The sequence below is a fragment of the Nerophis ophidion genome, linkage group LG12, assembly GCF_033978795.1.
Source record: "Nerophis ophidion isolate RoL-2023_Sa linkage group LG12, RoL_Noph_v1.0, whole genome shotgun sequence".
Taxonomy (NCBI): domain Eukaryota; kingdom Metazoa; phylum Chordata; class Actinopteri; order Syngnathiformes; family Syngnathidae; genus Nerophis; species Nerophis ophidion.
In genome coordinates, this window is record NC_084622.1 from 48,371,956 (window position 1) to 48,388,425 (window position 16,470).

The 16,470-nt window shown below is 40.7% G+C and overlaps 1 protein-coding gene across 2 annotated transcripts; it reads right to left on the minus strand.

The window, feature by feature from the left end:
• Nucleotides 1-1,655: 1,655 nt before the first annotated feature.
• LOC133563509 (uncharacterized) lies at nucleotides 1,656-16,200 on the minus strand. 2 transcript variants are annotated; one of them, XM_061917670.1, is made up of 5 exons: nucleotides 16,059-16,200; nucleotides 15,778-15,977; nucleotides 12,102-12,152; nucleotides 7,529-7,720; nucleotides 1,656-3,979 (listed from the first exon to the last, which is right to left on the minus strand). In XM_061917670.1, exons 2-5 carry the CDS (start codon nucleotides 15,962-15,964, stop codon nucleotides 3,645-3,647), a joined length of 765 nt encoding a protein of 254 aa, XP_061773654.1. In that variant the 5' UTR covers nucleotides 15,965-15,977; nucleotides 16,059-16,200; the 3' UTR covers nucleotides 1,656-3,644. The 2 variants fall into 2 exon arrangements, with proteins under 2 accessions (XP_061773654.1, XP_061773655.1); XM_061917671.1 differs by lacking the exon at nucleotides 12,102-12,152.
• Between the last annotated feature and the right edge of the window lie 270 nt (nucleotides 16,201-16,470).

The window sequence follows — 16,470 nt, forward strand, 5'->3', positions numbered from 1 at the left end:
ATACTAGAATGGAAAATGACATATGTTACCGCATGTCAGCAGACTAAATTTGAATCCTTTGTTTGCTTACTACTTAAAGACAAGTTGTCTTGTATGTTCACTATTTTATTAAAGGACAAACTTGTAATAATAAACATATGTTTAATGTACCATAAGATTTTTTTGCTAAAATAAAGCCAATAATGAAATTTTTTGTGATCCCCTTTATTTAGAAAAGTATCAATCATCTTAGTACCAAAATATCGTTATCGGGACAACACTAGAACCGGTATATATCAGATACTGGTCTTCCAACTAAATATATTGGGGTACCAGTTTTGGTCCATATAGCGCAGCCCATTTCACAAGTCTTTGTAAAACTCCATCATGCAACCAAAAAAAGTCTTTGTGGCAAAGTCTGCCCTTTTTCTCTCTGGCACTCATTCAGGGTGGACGCTCCCCTTTCCTCTCCTGCTTGCTTCTTTGTCTTGTCTTGTCTTAACTTTCTTGTTGCCTCTGTTTGCACTGCTCTCCAAATCTAAACATTGGAACTATTTAACCGGCCTCAACAAAATTGACAAGATCTTGGGTTTGGGAGAACCTGTTGTCGTGACGAAGCGGTTGTTGCTGGACACACCACGGACTCTTGGGAGAAGAAGGAGGGCCGCGTGCCTGGTGACCCTTTTCTGTCGAGGACGTGAAGATATCCACCTATTCGGAATTATGACAACAGGCTTCATCTGGCCGGGATCTTCAGCTCTCACTGGATCGGTTCGCAGCCGAGTGTGAAGCGACCGGAATGAGAATCAGCACCTCCAAGTCCGAGTCCATGGTTCTCGCCCGGAAAAGGGTGGAGTGCCATCTCCGGGTTGGGGAGGAGACCCTGCCCCAAGTGGAGGAGTTCAAGTACCTAGGAGTCTTGTTCACGAGTGGGGGAAGAGTGGATCGTGAGATCGACAGGCGGATCGGTGCGGCGTCTTCAGTAATGCGGACGTTGTACCGATCCGTTGTGGTGAAGAAGGAGCTGAGCCGGAAGGCAAAGCTCTCAATTTACCGGTCGATCTACGTTCCCATCCTCACCTATGGTCATGAGCTTTGGGTCATGACCGAAAGGATAAGATCACGGGTACAAGCGGCCGAAATGAGTTTCCTCCGCCGGGTGGCGGGTCTCTCCCTTAGAGATAGGGTGAGAAGCTCTGCCATCCGGGAGGAGCTCAAAGTAAAGCCGCTGCTCCTCCACATCGAGAGGAGCCAGATGAGGTGGTTCGGGCATCTGGTCAGGATGCCACCCGAACGCCTCCCTAGGGATGTGTTTAGGGCACGTCCAGCTGGTAGGAGGCCACGGGGAAGACCCAGGACACGTTGGAAAGACTATGTCTCCCGGCTGGCCTGGGAACGCCTCGGGATCCCCCGGGAAGAGCTAGACGAAGTGGCTGGAGATAGGGAAGTCTGGGCTTCCCTGCTTAGGCTGCTGCCCCCGCGACCCGACCTCGGATAAGCAGAAGATGATGGATGGATGGATGGATGGAAGGACATCTGCTGATTGGAGTAAGCGTTGCTCTGGTTTGTCGACAAATTGGAAGTTGCTGGCAGTCTTCAAAGTACCCCAAAGCTGCCACAAATGATTGGAGGATGCGGGAAGAACTGTGGATTTTTTGAGGACCAGTCATAGACAATTTGGAGTGAAAAGCTAATTTTATTTTCACTCGCATACAAAATCATTCTAACTTGGATTGTTTCCCTGGCTTCGAGACTCTCCCAAAGGACACTGCAGCGAAGACACAACAAACTCCCTTCTTGTCTCTCATGGACACACACCTGTTGTTGTTGACTTTGGACTAGCGACTGCACAATACATCAAGGCCGCGGAACAGAGACACACTACGGGCTTATACACACACACACACACACAAAAAAATATATGCCACTCATTCAACACCTCCAACCCAACGCCCTCGACGCAAATCCCGTAGGGGTGATGAATGGAGGGTCAGCGCCTGAGAGTTGCGACCTACCACCATGACCTTGAACTACCTTCCCTCTGTTGCTAGATATCTCGAGATGTATGTTGTAATATGTATATGTGCTTTGCTATGGAGGTTTTTTCCCACTCCAGACTGGGCTTCCTTAGGAGCCCAGTCTAGATTGTATTTTTTTACTCATCCTTCCCCAGCGTTTACCTTTTTCCCATCTTTTACGGGGCGCCTTATGGCGACCCATCAGCGTTCTTGTTCTGTAAGCCTGTACACTGTTTGTTTGTCTAATCTTGAACAGGTTTGTGCTGAAAACAAAGTTTTGTTGTACTTGTGCGATGACGATAAAGACCGATCCTATCCTATCCTCTGTCATCCATGTATTTATGGACCTTGCTTTGTGCACTGGTGCACAGTCAGGTTAGAAGAGGAAGGCGCCCGCTCCAAACTGTTCCCACAAGGTTGGGAGCATGGAATTGTCCAAAATGTTTTGGTATCCCGGAGCATTCAAAGTTCCTTTCACATGAACTAAGGAGCCAAACCCAACTCCTGAAAAACAACCCTACACCATAATTCCTCCGCTGAGCCCTCTGTCATAGCCCACCACTTGTTGGCTGAGTTGCTGTTGTTCCCAAACGGTTCCATTTTCTTATTATAAAGCCGACAGTTTCAGGACTGGTTTTGTCGCACAGGTGGCATCCGATGACCGTTTTACACTGGAAATCACTGAGCTCTTGAGAGCGGCCCATTCTTTCACAAATGCTTGTAGAAACAGTCTCCATGCATAAGTGCTTGATTTTATACACCTGTGGCCGGGACAAGTGATTAGGACACCTGATTAAGATCATTTGGCTTGGTGGTCAAATCCATCCATCCATCCATTTTCTACCGCTTATTCCCTTTCGGGGTCGCGGGGGGCGCTGGCGCCTATCCCAGCTAGAATCGGGCGGAAGGCGGGGTACACCCTGGACAAGTCGCCACCTCATCGCAGGGCCAACACAGATAGACAGACAACATTCACACTCACATTCACACACTAGGGCCAATTTAGTGTTGCCAATCAACCTATCCCCAGGTGCATGTCTTTGGAAGCCGGAGTACCCGGAGGGAACCCACGCATTCACGGGGAGAACATGCAAACGCCACACAGAAAGATCCCGAGCGTGGATTTGAACCCAGGACTGCAGGACCTTCGTATTTTGACAATATAGTGTACATACGCACGGACACAGATACCAAACAGAAACACACACACACACACACACACACACACACACACACACATGCAACTATATGGACAAATGATTGCATGGCTGAGTACAGAGTTTTACTCATCCTTCCCCAGCGTTGACCTTTTTCCCATCTTTTACGGGGCGCCTTATGGCGACCCATCAGCGTTCTTGTTCTGTAAGCCTGTACACTGTTTGTTTGTCTAATCTTGAACAGGTTTGTGCTGAAAACAAAGTTTTGTTGTACTTGTGCGATGACAATAAAGACCGATCCTATCCTATCCTATCCTTTAGTGAAGAGCCTGCCTTCATTCACGATTTACGCACTTTGGCCTGACTTACTGTACACAAGGTGAGCGTGTCCGCAGGCAGGATCGGTGGAGAAACGTGCGTAACTTCAAGTGGGTAAAAAAACACTAAAGCGCAAACGGGACAATGGGTCCTTATGTTTGTATATGTCCCTCTAAGTCTGTGTGTTCATGTGAAGTTGTCCGGGTGCTGACATGAACCTCTTTGGCGCTAGTTTATTGTGACTGTGTGCAGGATGACAATACCCATCGCTGAAGCAGCGACTCGGCTTAGAAGTGACCCGCCATGACCGCACTGCTTTTTCCAGGTCTTCCAGAATGTCCGGCACGATCACTTGCTCGGCCACAAAGATGATCGTCTCCACAACTAATAGCAGGGTCCAGCCTAAAGCCCCGAACCAATAGGAGGAGCCCAAGGAGGAGAAGTCCTGCTTGATTTCTTCCCTATGATGATAGGTGAATATTGACCAGCTGAGGAGGAAGAAGAAACCTGTCGATGGAAGAGAAAATAATTAACACCAGGAGTTACACCAAAAAGAAGGTCTTTAAGGCCTATTATTGAATGCCGAGAGCATTACAAAAGGGTTTTTATGCTAATGAACAAGAAAATTAAAAAGCCTATTTAAAAACATGCCACCCTTGAGGGTATGTAAATCAGGAACTCATAAAAGTCTGCTTGTATTTGTAGTTTGAATTTAAACAAAACCAGCACAAAAAAGGCCGTCTGGTAACACAAAAAACATTAAATTAAAAGCACATTTTAGGGTGTGCATGCAATATATATTTGAAAGGAACAAAATAATACAAGGGGCTTCACGGTGGCAGAGGGGTTAGTGCGTCTGCCTCACAATACGAAGGTCCTGCAGTCCTGGGTTCAAATCCAGGCTCGGGATCTTTCTGTGTGGAGTTTGCATGTTCTCCCCGTGACTGCGTGGGTTCCCTCCGTACAACTCTACTTAGAGCAGGGGTCACTCTACTTAGAGCAGGGGTCACCAACGGGCACCAAGTCGCCCGTAAGGACCAGATGTGAAGCCCGCTGGCCTGTTCTAAAAATAGCTCAAATAGCAGCACTTACCAGTGAGCTGCCTCTATTTTTTACATTTTATTTATTTACTAGCAAGCCGGTCTCGCTTTGCTCGACATTTTTAAGTGTAAGAGAGACAAAACTCAAATAGAATTTGAAAATCCAAGAAAATATTTCAAAGACTCGGTCTTCACTTGTTTGAATAAATTCTTTTTTTTTTTTTTTCTTTGCTTCTTATAACTTTCAGAAAGACAATTTTAGAGAAAAAATACAACTTTAAAAATGATTTTAGGATTTTTAAACACATATATCTTTTTACCTTTTTAAATTCCTTTCTCGTCTTTCCTGACATTTTAAATCAATGTTGAAGTTTTTTTTTTTATTGTACGGAATAATAGATACATTTTAAATTAATTCTTCATTTTAGATTCTCCCCGTGAATGCGTGGGTTCCCTCCGGGTACTCCGGCTTCCTCCCACTTCCAAAGACATGCACCTGGGGATAAGTTGATTGGCAACACTAAATTGGCCCTAGTGTGTGAATGTTGTCTGTCTATCTGTGTTGGCCCTGAGATGAGGTGGCGACTTGTCCAGGGTGTACCCCGCCTTCCGCCCGATTGTAGCTGAGATAGGCGCCAGCGCCCCCCGCGACCCCAAAAGGGAATAAGCGGTAGAAAATGGATGGGATGGATGGAAAATAATACAAGAACACTTTTGGACAAGTCCAGCATCATGTGGATCAGCCTCTCTTTTCTTTCTTTCATTCTTTTCCTAACTGCAGTTCAGTATTCACAGTTTGTTTACTACTCTCTGCTTTAAACCAGGGGTCACCAACGCGGTGCCCGCGGGCACCAGGTAGCCCGTAAGGACCAGATGAGTCGCCCGCTGGCCTGTTCTTAAAATAGCTCAAATAGCGGCACTTACCAGTGAGCTGCCTCTATTTTTTTAATTTTATTTATTTACTAGCAAGCTGGTCTTGCTTTGCTCGATATTTTTTATTCTAAGAGAAACAAAACTCAAATAGAATTTGAAAATCCAAGAAAATATTTTAAAGACTTGGTCTTCACTTGTTTAGATAAATTCATTTGTTTTTTTACTTTGCTTCTTATAACTTTCAGAAAGACAATTTTAGAGAAAAATACAACCTTAAAAATTATTTTAGGGTTTTTAAACACATGTACCTTTTTAACTTTTAAATTCCTTCCTCTTCTTTGCTGACAATTTAAATCAGTGTTCAAGTAAATTATTAATTTTTTATTATAAAGAATAATAAATACATTTTAATTTAATTCTTAATTTTAGCTTCTGTTTTTTTCGACGAAGAATATTTTGTAAAATATTTCTTCAAACTTATTATGATTAAAACTCAAAAAAATTATTCTGGCAAATCTAGAAAATATGTAGAATCAAATTGAAATCTTAATTCAAAGTCTTTTGAATTTCTTTTGAAATTTTTGTTCTGGAAAATTTGAAAATAATTTGTCTTTGTTAGAAATATAGCTTGGTCCATTTTGTTATATATTCTAACAAAGTGCAGATTGGATTTTAACCTATTTTAAACATGTCATCAAAATTCTAAAATTAATCTTAATCAGGAACAATTACTGTTGCGCTGGATCGGTTCGCAGCCGAGTGTGAAGCGACCGGAATGAGAATCAGCACCTCCAAGTCCGAGTCCATGGTTCTCGCCCGGAAAAGGGTGGAATGCCATCTCCGGGTTGGGGAGGAGACCCTGCCCCAAGTGGAGGAGTTCAAGTACCTAGGAGTCTTGTTCACGAGTGGGGGAAGAGTGGATCGTGAGATCGACAGGCGGATCGGTGCGGCGTCTTCAGTAATGCGGACGTTGTATCGATCCGTTGTGGTGAAGAAGGAGCTGAGCCGGAAGGCAAAGCTCTCAATTTACCGGTCGATCTACATTCCCATCATCACCTATGGTCATGAGCTTTGGGTCATGACCGAAAGGATAAGATCACGGGTACAAGCGGCCTAAATGAGTTTCCTCCGCCGGGTGGCGGGGCTCTCCCTTAGAGATAGGGTGAGAAGCTCTGCCATCCGGGAGGAACTCAAAGTAAAGCCGCTGCTCCTCCACATGGAGAGGAGCCAGATGAGGTGGTTCGGGTATCTGGTCAGGATGCAACCCGAACGCCTCCCTAGGGAGGTGTTTAGGGCACGTCCAACCAATTAGGAGGCCACGGGGAAGACCCAGGACACGTTGGGAAGACTATGTCTCCCGGCTGGCCTGGGAACACCTTGGGATCCCCCGGGAAGAGCTAGACGAAGTGGCTGGGGAGAGGGAAGTCTGGGCTTCCCTGCTTAGGCTGCTGCCCCCGCGACCCGACCTCGGATAAGCGGAAGATGATGGATGGATGGATGGAAGGAACAATTACTAATGATGTTCCATAAATTATTATTATTATTTATTTATTTATTTATTTATTTTTTTCAAAAAATTAGAATTAGCTTGTTTTTCTTTTCTTTGTTTCCGGTTGAATTTTGAATTTTAAAGAGTCGAAATTAAAGATAAACTATGTCTAAACATTTTATTTTCTTTTTTTTTTTTTTACCTGTTTTCTCCTCTTTTAAACCGTTCAATTAAGTGTTTTTTTTCATCATTTATTCTTTACAAAAAAAAATTCCGTAAAAGGAAAAAAAATGTACGACGGACTGACAGACAGAAATACCCATTTTTTTTATATATGCCCGCCTGGTTACTCGGCAGTGGTAATAAAACCCAATAATAACTGTCTCATATGGCAATGAAAAAAATGTTACATTTAAAAAACTTCCACAAGGTTACACTTGAATGACAAACAAGGGGCTGATGGTGCTGTGCTGCATACCAGTAAAGAAAAGTTAGACACCCACTCAAAATGGGTGTAGGGTACAGGTAATAAACATGTACCCTGCAGATCAGTTATTACCTTAAAGTGCATTAGTGTGTACATTGTATTTTAAATGAACAAAGTTAGCACTAGAACCTCCTAAAACTAGAAAGTCTTCTGTGGTCTGTGGTTACCTGTGGAGAACATGGTGAGGAGGAGCAAGGTCGTGGGGTAGAGGGCCTGGCCGACCATGAGTAGAGAGCGGGTGTTGGAGTAGGATCGCACCGTCTGAGATGTCCAACAGAGAGCAAAGACCAGCGAGAGAGCCCCCGTGCTCAGGGCCAACAGGAAGGACAAAACCCCAAACACTCTCTCTGCTTCCAGGGCTGCATCACAATGACAATGTTGCCGCAGATAAGACAAATAAGTAAACATTGAGGGAGCTACAACGGAAAAAAAGGCTGTTTTTGTCTTTGGTCTTGTTGATGGTATTTTTTTTGTGCATTTAAGTTTTTTGTGAAATAGAGAACATTGTCTGTTCAAACCAGGGGAGTTAAACCTACGGCCCGATGGCCAGATCAGGCCTGCAAACAGGTTGTATCCGCCCCGCAAGATGAGTTTGCTAAGTATAAGTCGGCTTCACGGTGGCAGAGGGGTTAGTGCGTCTGCCTCACAATACGAAGGTCCTGCAGTCCTGGGTTCAAATCCAGGCTCGGGATCTTTCTGTGTGGAGTTTGCATGTTCTCCCCGTGAATGCGTGGGTTCCCTCCGGGTACTCCGGCTTCCTCCCACTTCCAAAGACATGCACCTGGGGATAGGTTGATTGGCAACACTAAATTGGCCCTAGTGTGTGAATGTGAGTGTGAATGTTGTCTGTCTATCTGTGTTGGCCCTGTGATGAGGTGGCGACTTGTCCAGGGTGTACCCCGCCTTCCGCCCGATTGTAGCTGAGATAGACGCCAGCGCCCCCCGCGACCCCGAAAGGGAATAAGCGGTAGAAAATGGATGGATGGATGGATAGTTCTAAATGTGTCCACTAGATGTCACAATAGCAATTCTTTGTATCTTTGTAGATGATGCAACATATGTACAAAATAAACCACACGATGCTAGTACATCAGTCGAGGGAAATGTTCAAACTACATAAAAAACATACTGTAATTTGATTTTGATATAATTTTTTTATCTTGATAGATTGAAAATTTGTAAGATTGTGAGACCAACCCGGATTTTCCGGGAGACTCCGGAAATTCAGCGCCTCTCTCTAAAACCTCACGGAAGAAATTTTATCCCGAAATTCAGCCGGACTGGAGGCCACGCCCCCTCCAGCTCTTTGCGGACCTGAGTGGGGACATCCTTTTTTTCACGTATGCCTTCACAATCACGTTACAACATCTACGGATTTGAATAAAAAACTGCACACACAAGGAGACAAAGCATAAGAACGAGGAAGTTACAGCCATGGCGACGCCGTCTGTAATAGAGTGATTCTATGTTGTCTGTTGCCATCTCCTGGTGAATGTTGGCTATAGCGTTATGGGGTTGCTTTTTGATTGGCCAACGATTTACGTGGTGTTGGGCACCTGACTGCAAGTGAGGGAGTCTGTTCTGAAGCCCACAGTAAAGCGACATAACTTTTATTGGTTATTGACTCCAACCCAATATATTACACCGTCGACGAGCAAAATGAAGAAATAAATGGCAGAACAAAGGTTACTCAAATAGTGAAAGGTAGGTGTTGTTGTTTTTTTAGTAACCAGCAAGCACAGTACAGTTAGTAGAACATATGTGTTTTTATTACTGTGTATTTGATAGGTGCCGTCTGAAATTCAACTATTTATTTTATTTATCTGTTATTTATATATATATATATATAGCTAGAATTCAATGAAAGTCAAGTATTTCATACATACATATATATATATATATATATATATATATATATATATATATATATATATATATATATATATATATGAAATACTCGAGTTAGTGAATTGTAGATGTAAATATACTCCTCCCCTCTTAACCACACCCCTGACACCAACCACGCCCCCCCCCCCCCGACCACGCCCACCCACCACCCAGGGGTGTGGACTCGAGTCACATGACTTGGACTCGTGTCAGACTCGAGTCATGAATTTGATGACTTTAGACTTGACTTGACAAAATGTAAAAAGACTTGCAACTCGACTTAGACTTTAACATCAATGACTTGTGACTTGACTTGGACTTGAGCCTTTTGACTTGACATGACTTGCTACTTTCCCCAAAACCCAACGATTAAAAAGTTATTCAGGAGCGCTCCCGTATCTTCCTTTGTGTACGCGTGTCTGTCAGCGTGTGCGCGCTACCTGTCAGTACAACAGCCAATCAAATTACACCACGTTATTTTCGTCACACAGCATTCAGCCAATCAAATTGCAGGAAAACCAACGAAGAAGATCTCTCAAACAACCCGCCAGTGAGGAAAAATTATGCCCAAAATATTTTCGTTCGGGGATTAAAACTACGAGTTGGTCAACAAAAAACGATTTCCAGTATGCAAAGAATGCGGTTCGAAGATTTCAGACGGAGACGCAACAACTTCCTACTTCGTTTGACATTTCAAGATGCACAATGAAGGGTAAGTTTTAAATGAAAGCTAACGTTTATTGGCTGAGTAACGTAACTTTTATTTGTTGTGTAGTTAAATCAGTGAGGCTGTAAACTCACTGCTAACGTTATGAAAATAGACATCTTATAAGTAGACGCAGCATCGAGCGCTACTGCCTATTGCCGCAGACGTGACGAGCGGCCGCCATCTTGGAGTGGTGATCCCTCCACTCAGTGCAATTCATTTGTGAGAAGCAATGAACTGTTAGCGCATTTAATTCATTTTACCTCACTGAATACCACTCATTTCCACCCGCTTTTTCGTCATACGTGTAACTATGATAAAGGACACATGTTTTGGCGTGTTCATAGTTTGCTTAACAGTAATATAATATTCTTATATGCTATAAGTGACCAGACGTCCGAGATCAAAACTGGGAATAATAATCCCAAAAAGGGGGAAAAAAACGGTCAGCTATTTTTAAATTGAAGAAACAATATGATTAAGTTATAAATACATGTGTATATCCTACACAAACTGTATGAATACATTTGATATCTATAGATCTTAGGGACCTATAGACTGTATCTCCGTTCTTTGCAGCAACAGAGAGTTTATTCTGTCTTGACACTTTGTATTGATATTTTCTATTATATTCTTCCCTTAAATAATAATGTTTACAGTGATTGTTTTATATGTATTTTTTATGTATGTTGGTTTGGACAAAAGTGTCAGCCAAATACTTAAACATATATAAACACCTGAAAGTCTTTATATGAACTAAAACCACCAATCTGTTTCACTGGATTCAGAATAAAACCAAAGTCTGTTTTACCCAACAAAGTTAGTATTTGAATATTGTTACTTGAAGACTTATTCCTGGTTACAATTAGACTGTTAAGAGAGTATTGTCTTATATTTTGCCTAAAATGAGAATGCATCATAATCAGTGGTGGCTGGTGAATTTTGTTTTAGGTGGGCCTGAAAGTTTGTAAACCAAATACCTGTAGGGGGTCATCCTCCCCCAAAAGATTTCTTTGTGATTTTCACATACAAATATTGAAGATCTTTGCTCCTTCTCAACTCTGTGGTGATATTATTTTCACAAAATACAACCAATAGTACGTTGATGTTAAATCTTACTTATGAAAAGTAAGCCCCAGAATCCTATTTTCAACAGTCCTCTCATTTGAGCAGGAAAACGCTGAACAACAGCCCGACATCTTTGTTTTCTACCTGTCAGTTTAGGCTGCTCGCTGGCACCTTGTCGCCTCTTCAAGATGGCGGCCAAATTGCTCGCGTAATAGCAGCCAATGCTGTGTCTACTTATAAGATGTCTATGGTTATAATGTCATTGCAAACACGACAATCTGTTGCCTCCACTGCAGTTCGCTACTTTATTCATGCTTTTTATCAGGTGATTTTTTTTAAGCAGGGTTGCATGAGGTACCTACACATAACGTTACGTTGGTGAATGCATCACACACAGTAACGCAACGTTAGACGGCGGTCAGCAGCACCGCGTATTTTAGCCACCTACAAAAAGACAGACATAGTCAAATAAAGGTCAGTTAAAATGTATACTATATTAACAATATGTGTACATATTCCATAGGGCCCTGACATCTAAAAAGTACGACTCTGTTCATTGTTATGTTCATGTATTTTTTATGTTTTTTATGTGTACGCACACATAAACACATATATAGTGTGAGATGAGATCAATAAGATAAGGTAAGAACGGGATAGAAACTGCTGTTGAACTAGTTACAATGCAATATTCCATAGAAATACAATGTTAACACGTTTGTGCAAATAAGTACAGTTGCACTTGTTTTTTTAAAATGTGTTTATTCTGTAAAGGAATGAGTTAAATGTTTAAAATGATGGGTTAATAGTGCTATTATGAAGTGCAATGTCAGCACTATGTTTTTCCTGCAGTTTCAAATGCACTTGTTTTAATAAATGCATACAGCGTTTTAAAAGCATACACAATCTGTGTAAATATATTAGTCTGGGGTTAAAAGGACTTGAAATGACTCGAAACTCAAAATGCAGGACTTGGGACTTGACTTGAGACTTTCCAGTCTTGACTTTGGACTTGACTCGGGACTTGCCTGTCTTGACTCGAGACTTGACTCGAGACTTGAGGGCAAAGACTTGAGACTTACTTGTGACTTGCAAAACAATGACTTGGTCCCACCTCTGCCACCCCACACCTCCTGAAATCAGAGGTCTTAAGGTTGGCAAGAGTGTTGTAAGAAATGTACTTTATTTGTCGTCATGGAGGCGAGGATTAGTGATTTAGAAGTACCTAAGACACTGCCGACTGCAGCTGGACTTTAGCCGCTAGCTAGCTAGCTGTGTCTTAAAACACCTCTTCCGGTGGGTGTTTCAGTGTGATAACTTCACCTTAATCGTTAGTTTTCAAGCGAAAATGCGTCCGTTCTCCATTTTCTGTCTACACACTTTGTCTACTTGTAAGCACTCCATGATTTTGCACTGCGGAACATGCTCCTCTGCTGGTAAACCAGCAATGACACGACGTGACGACGACGGGGGCGTTGGCGGACCGGTACTTTTCAGTACTGACAATTATTCAATAGTATCGCGGTACTATACTAATACCGGTATACCGTACAACTCTACTTAGAGCAGGGGTCACCAACGGGCACCAAGTCGCCCGTAAGGACCAGATGTGAAGCCCGCTGGCCTGTTCTAAAAATAGCTCAAATAGCAGCACTTACCAGTGAGCTGCCTCTATTTTTTACATTTTATTTATTTACTAGCAAGCTGCTCTCGCTTTGCTCGACATTTTTAAGTCTAAGAGAAACAAAACTCAAATAGAATTTGAAAATCCAAGAAAATATTTTAAAGACTCGGTCTTCACTTGTTTAAATAAATTCTTTTTTTCTTTTTTTTACTTTGCTTCTTATAACTTTCAGAAAGACAATTTTAGAGAAAAAATACAACTTTAAAAATGATTTTAGGATTTTTAAACACATATATCTTTTTACCTTTTTAAATTCCTTTCTCGTCTTTCCTGACATTTTAAATCAATGTTGAAGTTTTTTTTTTATTGTACGGAATAATAGACACATTTTAAATTAATTCTTCATTTTAGATTCTGTTTTTTCGATGAAGAATATTTGTGAAATATTTCTTAAAACTTATTATGATTAAAATTCAAAACAATTATTCCGGCAAATCTAGAAAATCTATAGAATCAAATTTAAATCTTATTTCAAAGACTTTCAAATTTCTTTTAAAATTTTTGTTCTGGAAAATCTAGAAGAAATAATGATTTGTCTTTGTTGGAAATATAGTTTGGTCCAATTTGTTGTATATTATAACAAAGTGCAGATTGGATTTTTAACCAATTTAAAACATGTCATCAAAATTCTAAAATTAATCTTGATCAGGAAAAATTACTAATGATGTTCCATAAATTATTTTTTTTATTTTTTTCAAAAAGATTCGAATTAGCAATTTTTTCTATAAATTTTTTTCGGTTGAATTTTGAATTTTAAAGAGTCGAAATTGAAGATAAACTATGTTTCAAAATGTTATTTTCATTTTTTTTGTGTGTTTTCTCCTCTTTTAAACCGTTCAATTAAGTGTTTTTTTTCCCCATCATTTATTCTCTACAAAAAACATTCCGTAAAAGGAAAAAAAATGTACAACAGAATGACGGACAGAAATACTCATTTTTTTATATATATATATATATATATATATATATATAGATTTATTTATTAAAGGTAAATTGAGCAAATTGGCTATTTCTGGCAATTTATTTAAGTGTGTATCAAACTGGTAGCCCTTCGCATTAATCAGTACCCAAGAAGTAGCTCTTGGTTTCAAAAAGGTTGGTGACTCCTGACTTATAGTATGCCTGCAGCTGGAAAATATTGAGGCAATAGGCCATGTCCAGAAGTGGGTAGTAACGCGCTACATTTACTCCGTTACATCTACTTGAGTAACTTTCGGGAGAAATTGTACTTCTAAGAGTAGTTTTTAATGCAACATAATTTTACTTTTACTTGAGTATATTTATAGAGAAGAAACGCTACTTTTACTCCGTTCCATTTATCTACATTCAGCTCGTTACTTGCTACTTTTTATTTTTTAATTGATCTATTAATGTTTGTTTTGGTTTTTCAAAGTAGGATCTATGCGTGCCTGCGTTTCACCAATCACATGTAGTCACTGGTGACGTTGGACCAATCAAACAGAGCCAGGCGGTCACGTGACCCGACTTAAACAAGTTGAAAAACTTATTGGGGTGTTACCATTTAGTGGTCAATTGTACAGAATATGTACTGTACTGTGCAATCTACTTGTAAAAGTTTCAATCAATCAATCAAAAGTGTAAAGAAAAAAATACACTTTTTATTTCAACCGTACTTCCCGTCAAAAGCCTAAAGACTGATCGCACAGTTCCTGTCTTCACAATAAAAGCGCCGCTCCATCACGCCTGCGCTAACAAAATAAGAGTCTCCGAAAGCCAGCGCAAACAAGCGAGCAAGCTACGGAGTTTGCCGCCAATGTATTTCTTGTAAAGTGTATAAAAACGAATATGGAAGCTGGACAAATAAGATGCCAAAAACCAACGACTTTCATGTGATATTACACAGAAAGGAAGAACTTTTTTTCTCCTCCATTTGAAAACGTGGACGTTTTCAGCACTACTGTCTGATTCCAATCAATGCAAGTCATCACAATCAGGTAATACACCAACTTATATTCTTGTCTTCATGAAAGATAGGAATCTATATGTTAAACATGCATGTATATTCGGTAAAACACCTTTTAAGATGTAAACAAAAACGGCAAAATAAATAAATATAAATTATATACTGTATATATATATATATATATATATATATATATATATATATATATATATATATATATATATATATATATATATAACCATCCATCCATTTCCTACCACTTATTCCCTTTTCAGGTCGCGGGGGGCGCTGGCACCTATCTCAGCTACAATCGGGTGGAAGGCGGTGTACACCCTAGACATATTAATATATATGATATGTGTGTGTATGTATATATGAGGTAGATCACCTCGACTTGGTCATTTATTAAATAATTGATTGACGTTGAAAATGTTATTGGGGTGTTACCATTTAGTGGTCAATTGTACGGAATATGTACTGTACTGTGCAATCTACTAATACAAGTTTCAATCAATCAATCAATGAATGCCTACTGAGTCTATGGTGCTGTTAAGTTATTGTGGCTCAATTTGCCTTTTTTTTATTTTTAATGTATTATTATTTAATAAATATTATTGTTTTACTTGCTTAAGAGATATTCCTGGCTCTGAATTTGCTCATTGCTACTTTTTATGTTTTTGTGCATTTTTTGTTGCTGTAATGAGGTTACTCATCAGTTACTCAGTACTTGAGTAGTTTTTTCACAACATACTTTTTACTTTTACTCAAGTAAATATTTGGGTGACTACTCCTTACTTTTACTTGAGTAATAAATCTCTAAAGTAACAGTACTCTTACTTGAGTACAGTTTTTGGCTACTCTACCCACCTCTGGCCATGTCTTTCCTTTTCTCAGTCAGAATAAAAGCAAGAACAAACTACTGCTTTTTGGTAAATTCATATGAACTAACATGATTATGAATTATTATGGTACATAAAATGACAGCAGGCTAAATGAATGTCTCATTTCCACTTGAGCAGGTAAAAAGAATGTACTTCGCTTGCACATCAACAAGCTCAAACTTGTTTACATATTCCAAAGAGGCAAGACTGCAACCTCGCGGTCCAATTCTCTGAACCTTAATCGCATTAGAATGGGTCTCCGTGCTCACCGTCAAAGGCCACACCGTCACCGCCTCGGTCGTCCTTTGTGGTATTCCAGTCCCTCCAGAGTCCCTCCTGCTTGAACCAGAATGGTGTCCAGACAGCGTAGGACACACACAGGCAACCACTTAGACCCACACAGGATTGTGCAAATCTGAAGCGACTAATTGTGTCTTTTAATTCTGGCAGCTTCATGTTCACAAAGCAGCTGAAAAAGGGGAAACAAAGGTGAACAATACAGGCGGAGACACTCAAAGTAAACATTGTGCAATATTACCAAATCCCTTACCTTGTAAGGATAATAGTCAGAACCAAAGCCAAATGAAATCATCGAACATTTCACACTTTGCAGTGCTATCTCCAATGTCTCCCTCTCAAATGTAAGTACTCTGCCTCTGCTGCTGTGGAAACGCCCCCAGCTGCCGGATAGTCCAGTGGCATCTGTGGCCAACCATCTCACTCACTTCGAAAATGAAAGTTCTAACAAAAGCCATGTATGGGCTTGAGGAAGCAGTTGTGCAACTAGGAGAGTAACTACAGTCGTGGTCAAAAGTTGACATACACTTGTGAATAACATAATAACATGGCTGTCTTGAGTTTCCAATAATTTCTACAACTCTTATTTTTTGGTGAGAGAGTGATTGGAGCACATACTTGTTGGTCACAAAAAACATTCATGAAGTTTGGTCAGGGATGGGAAT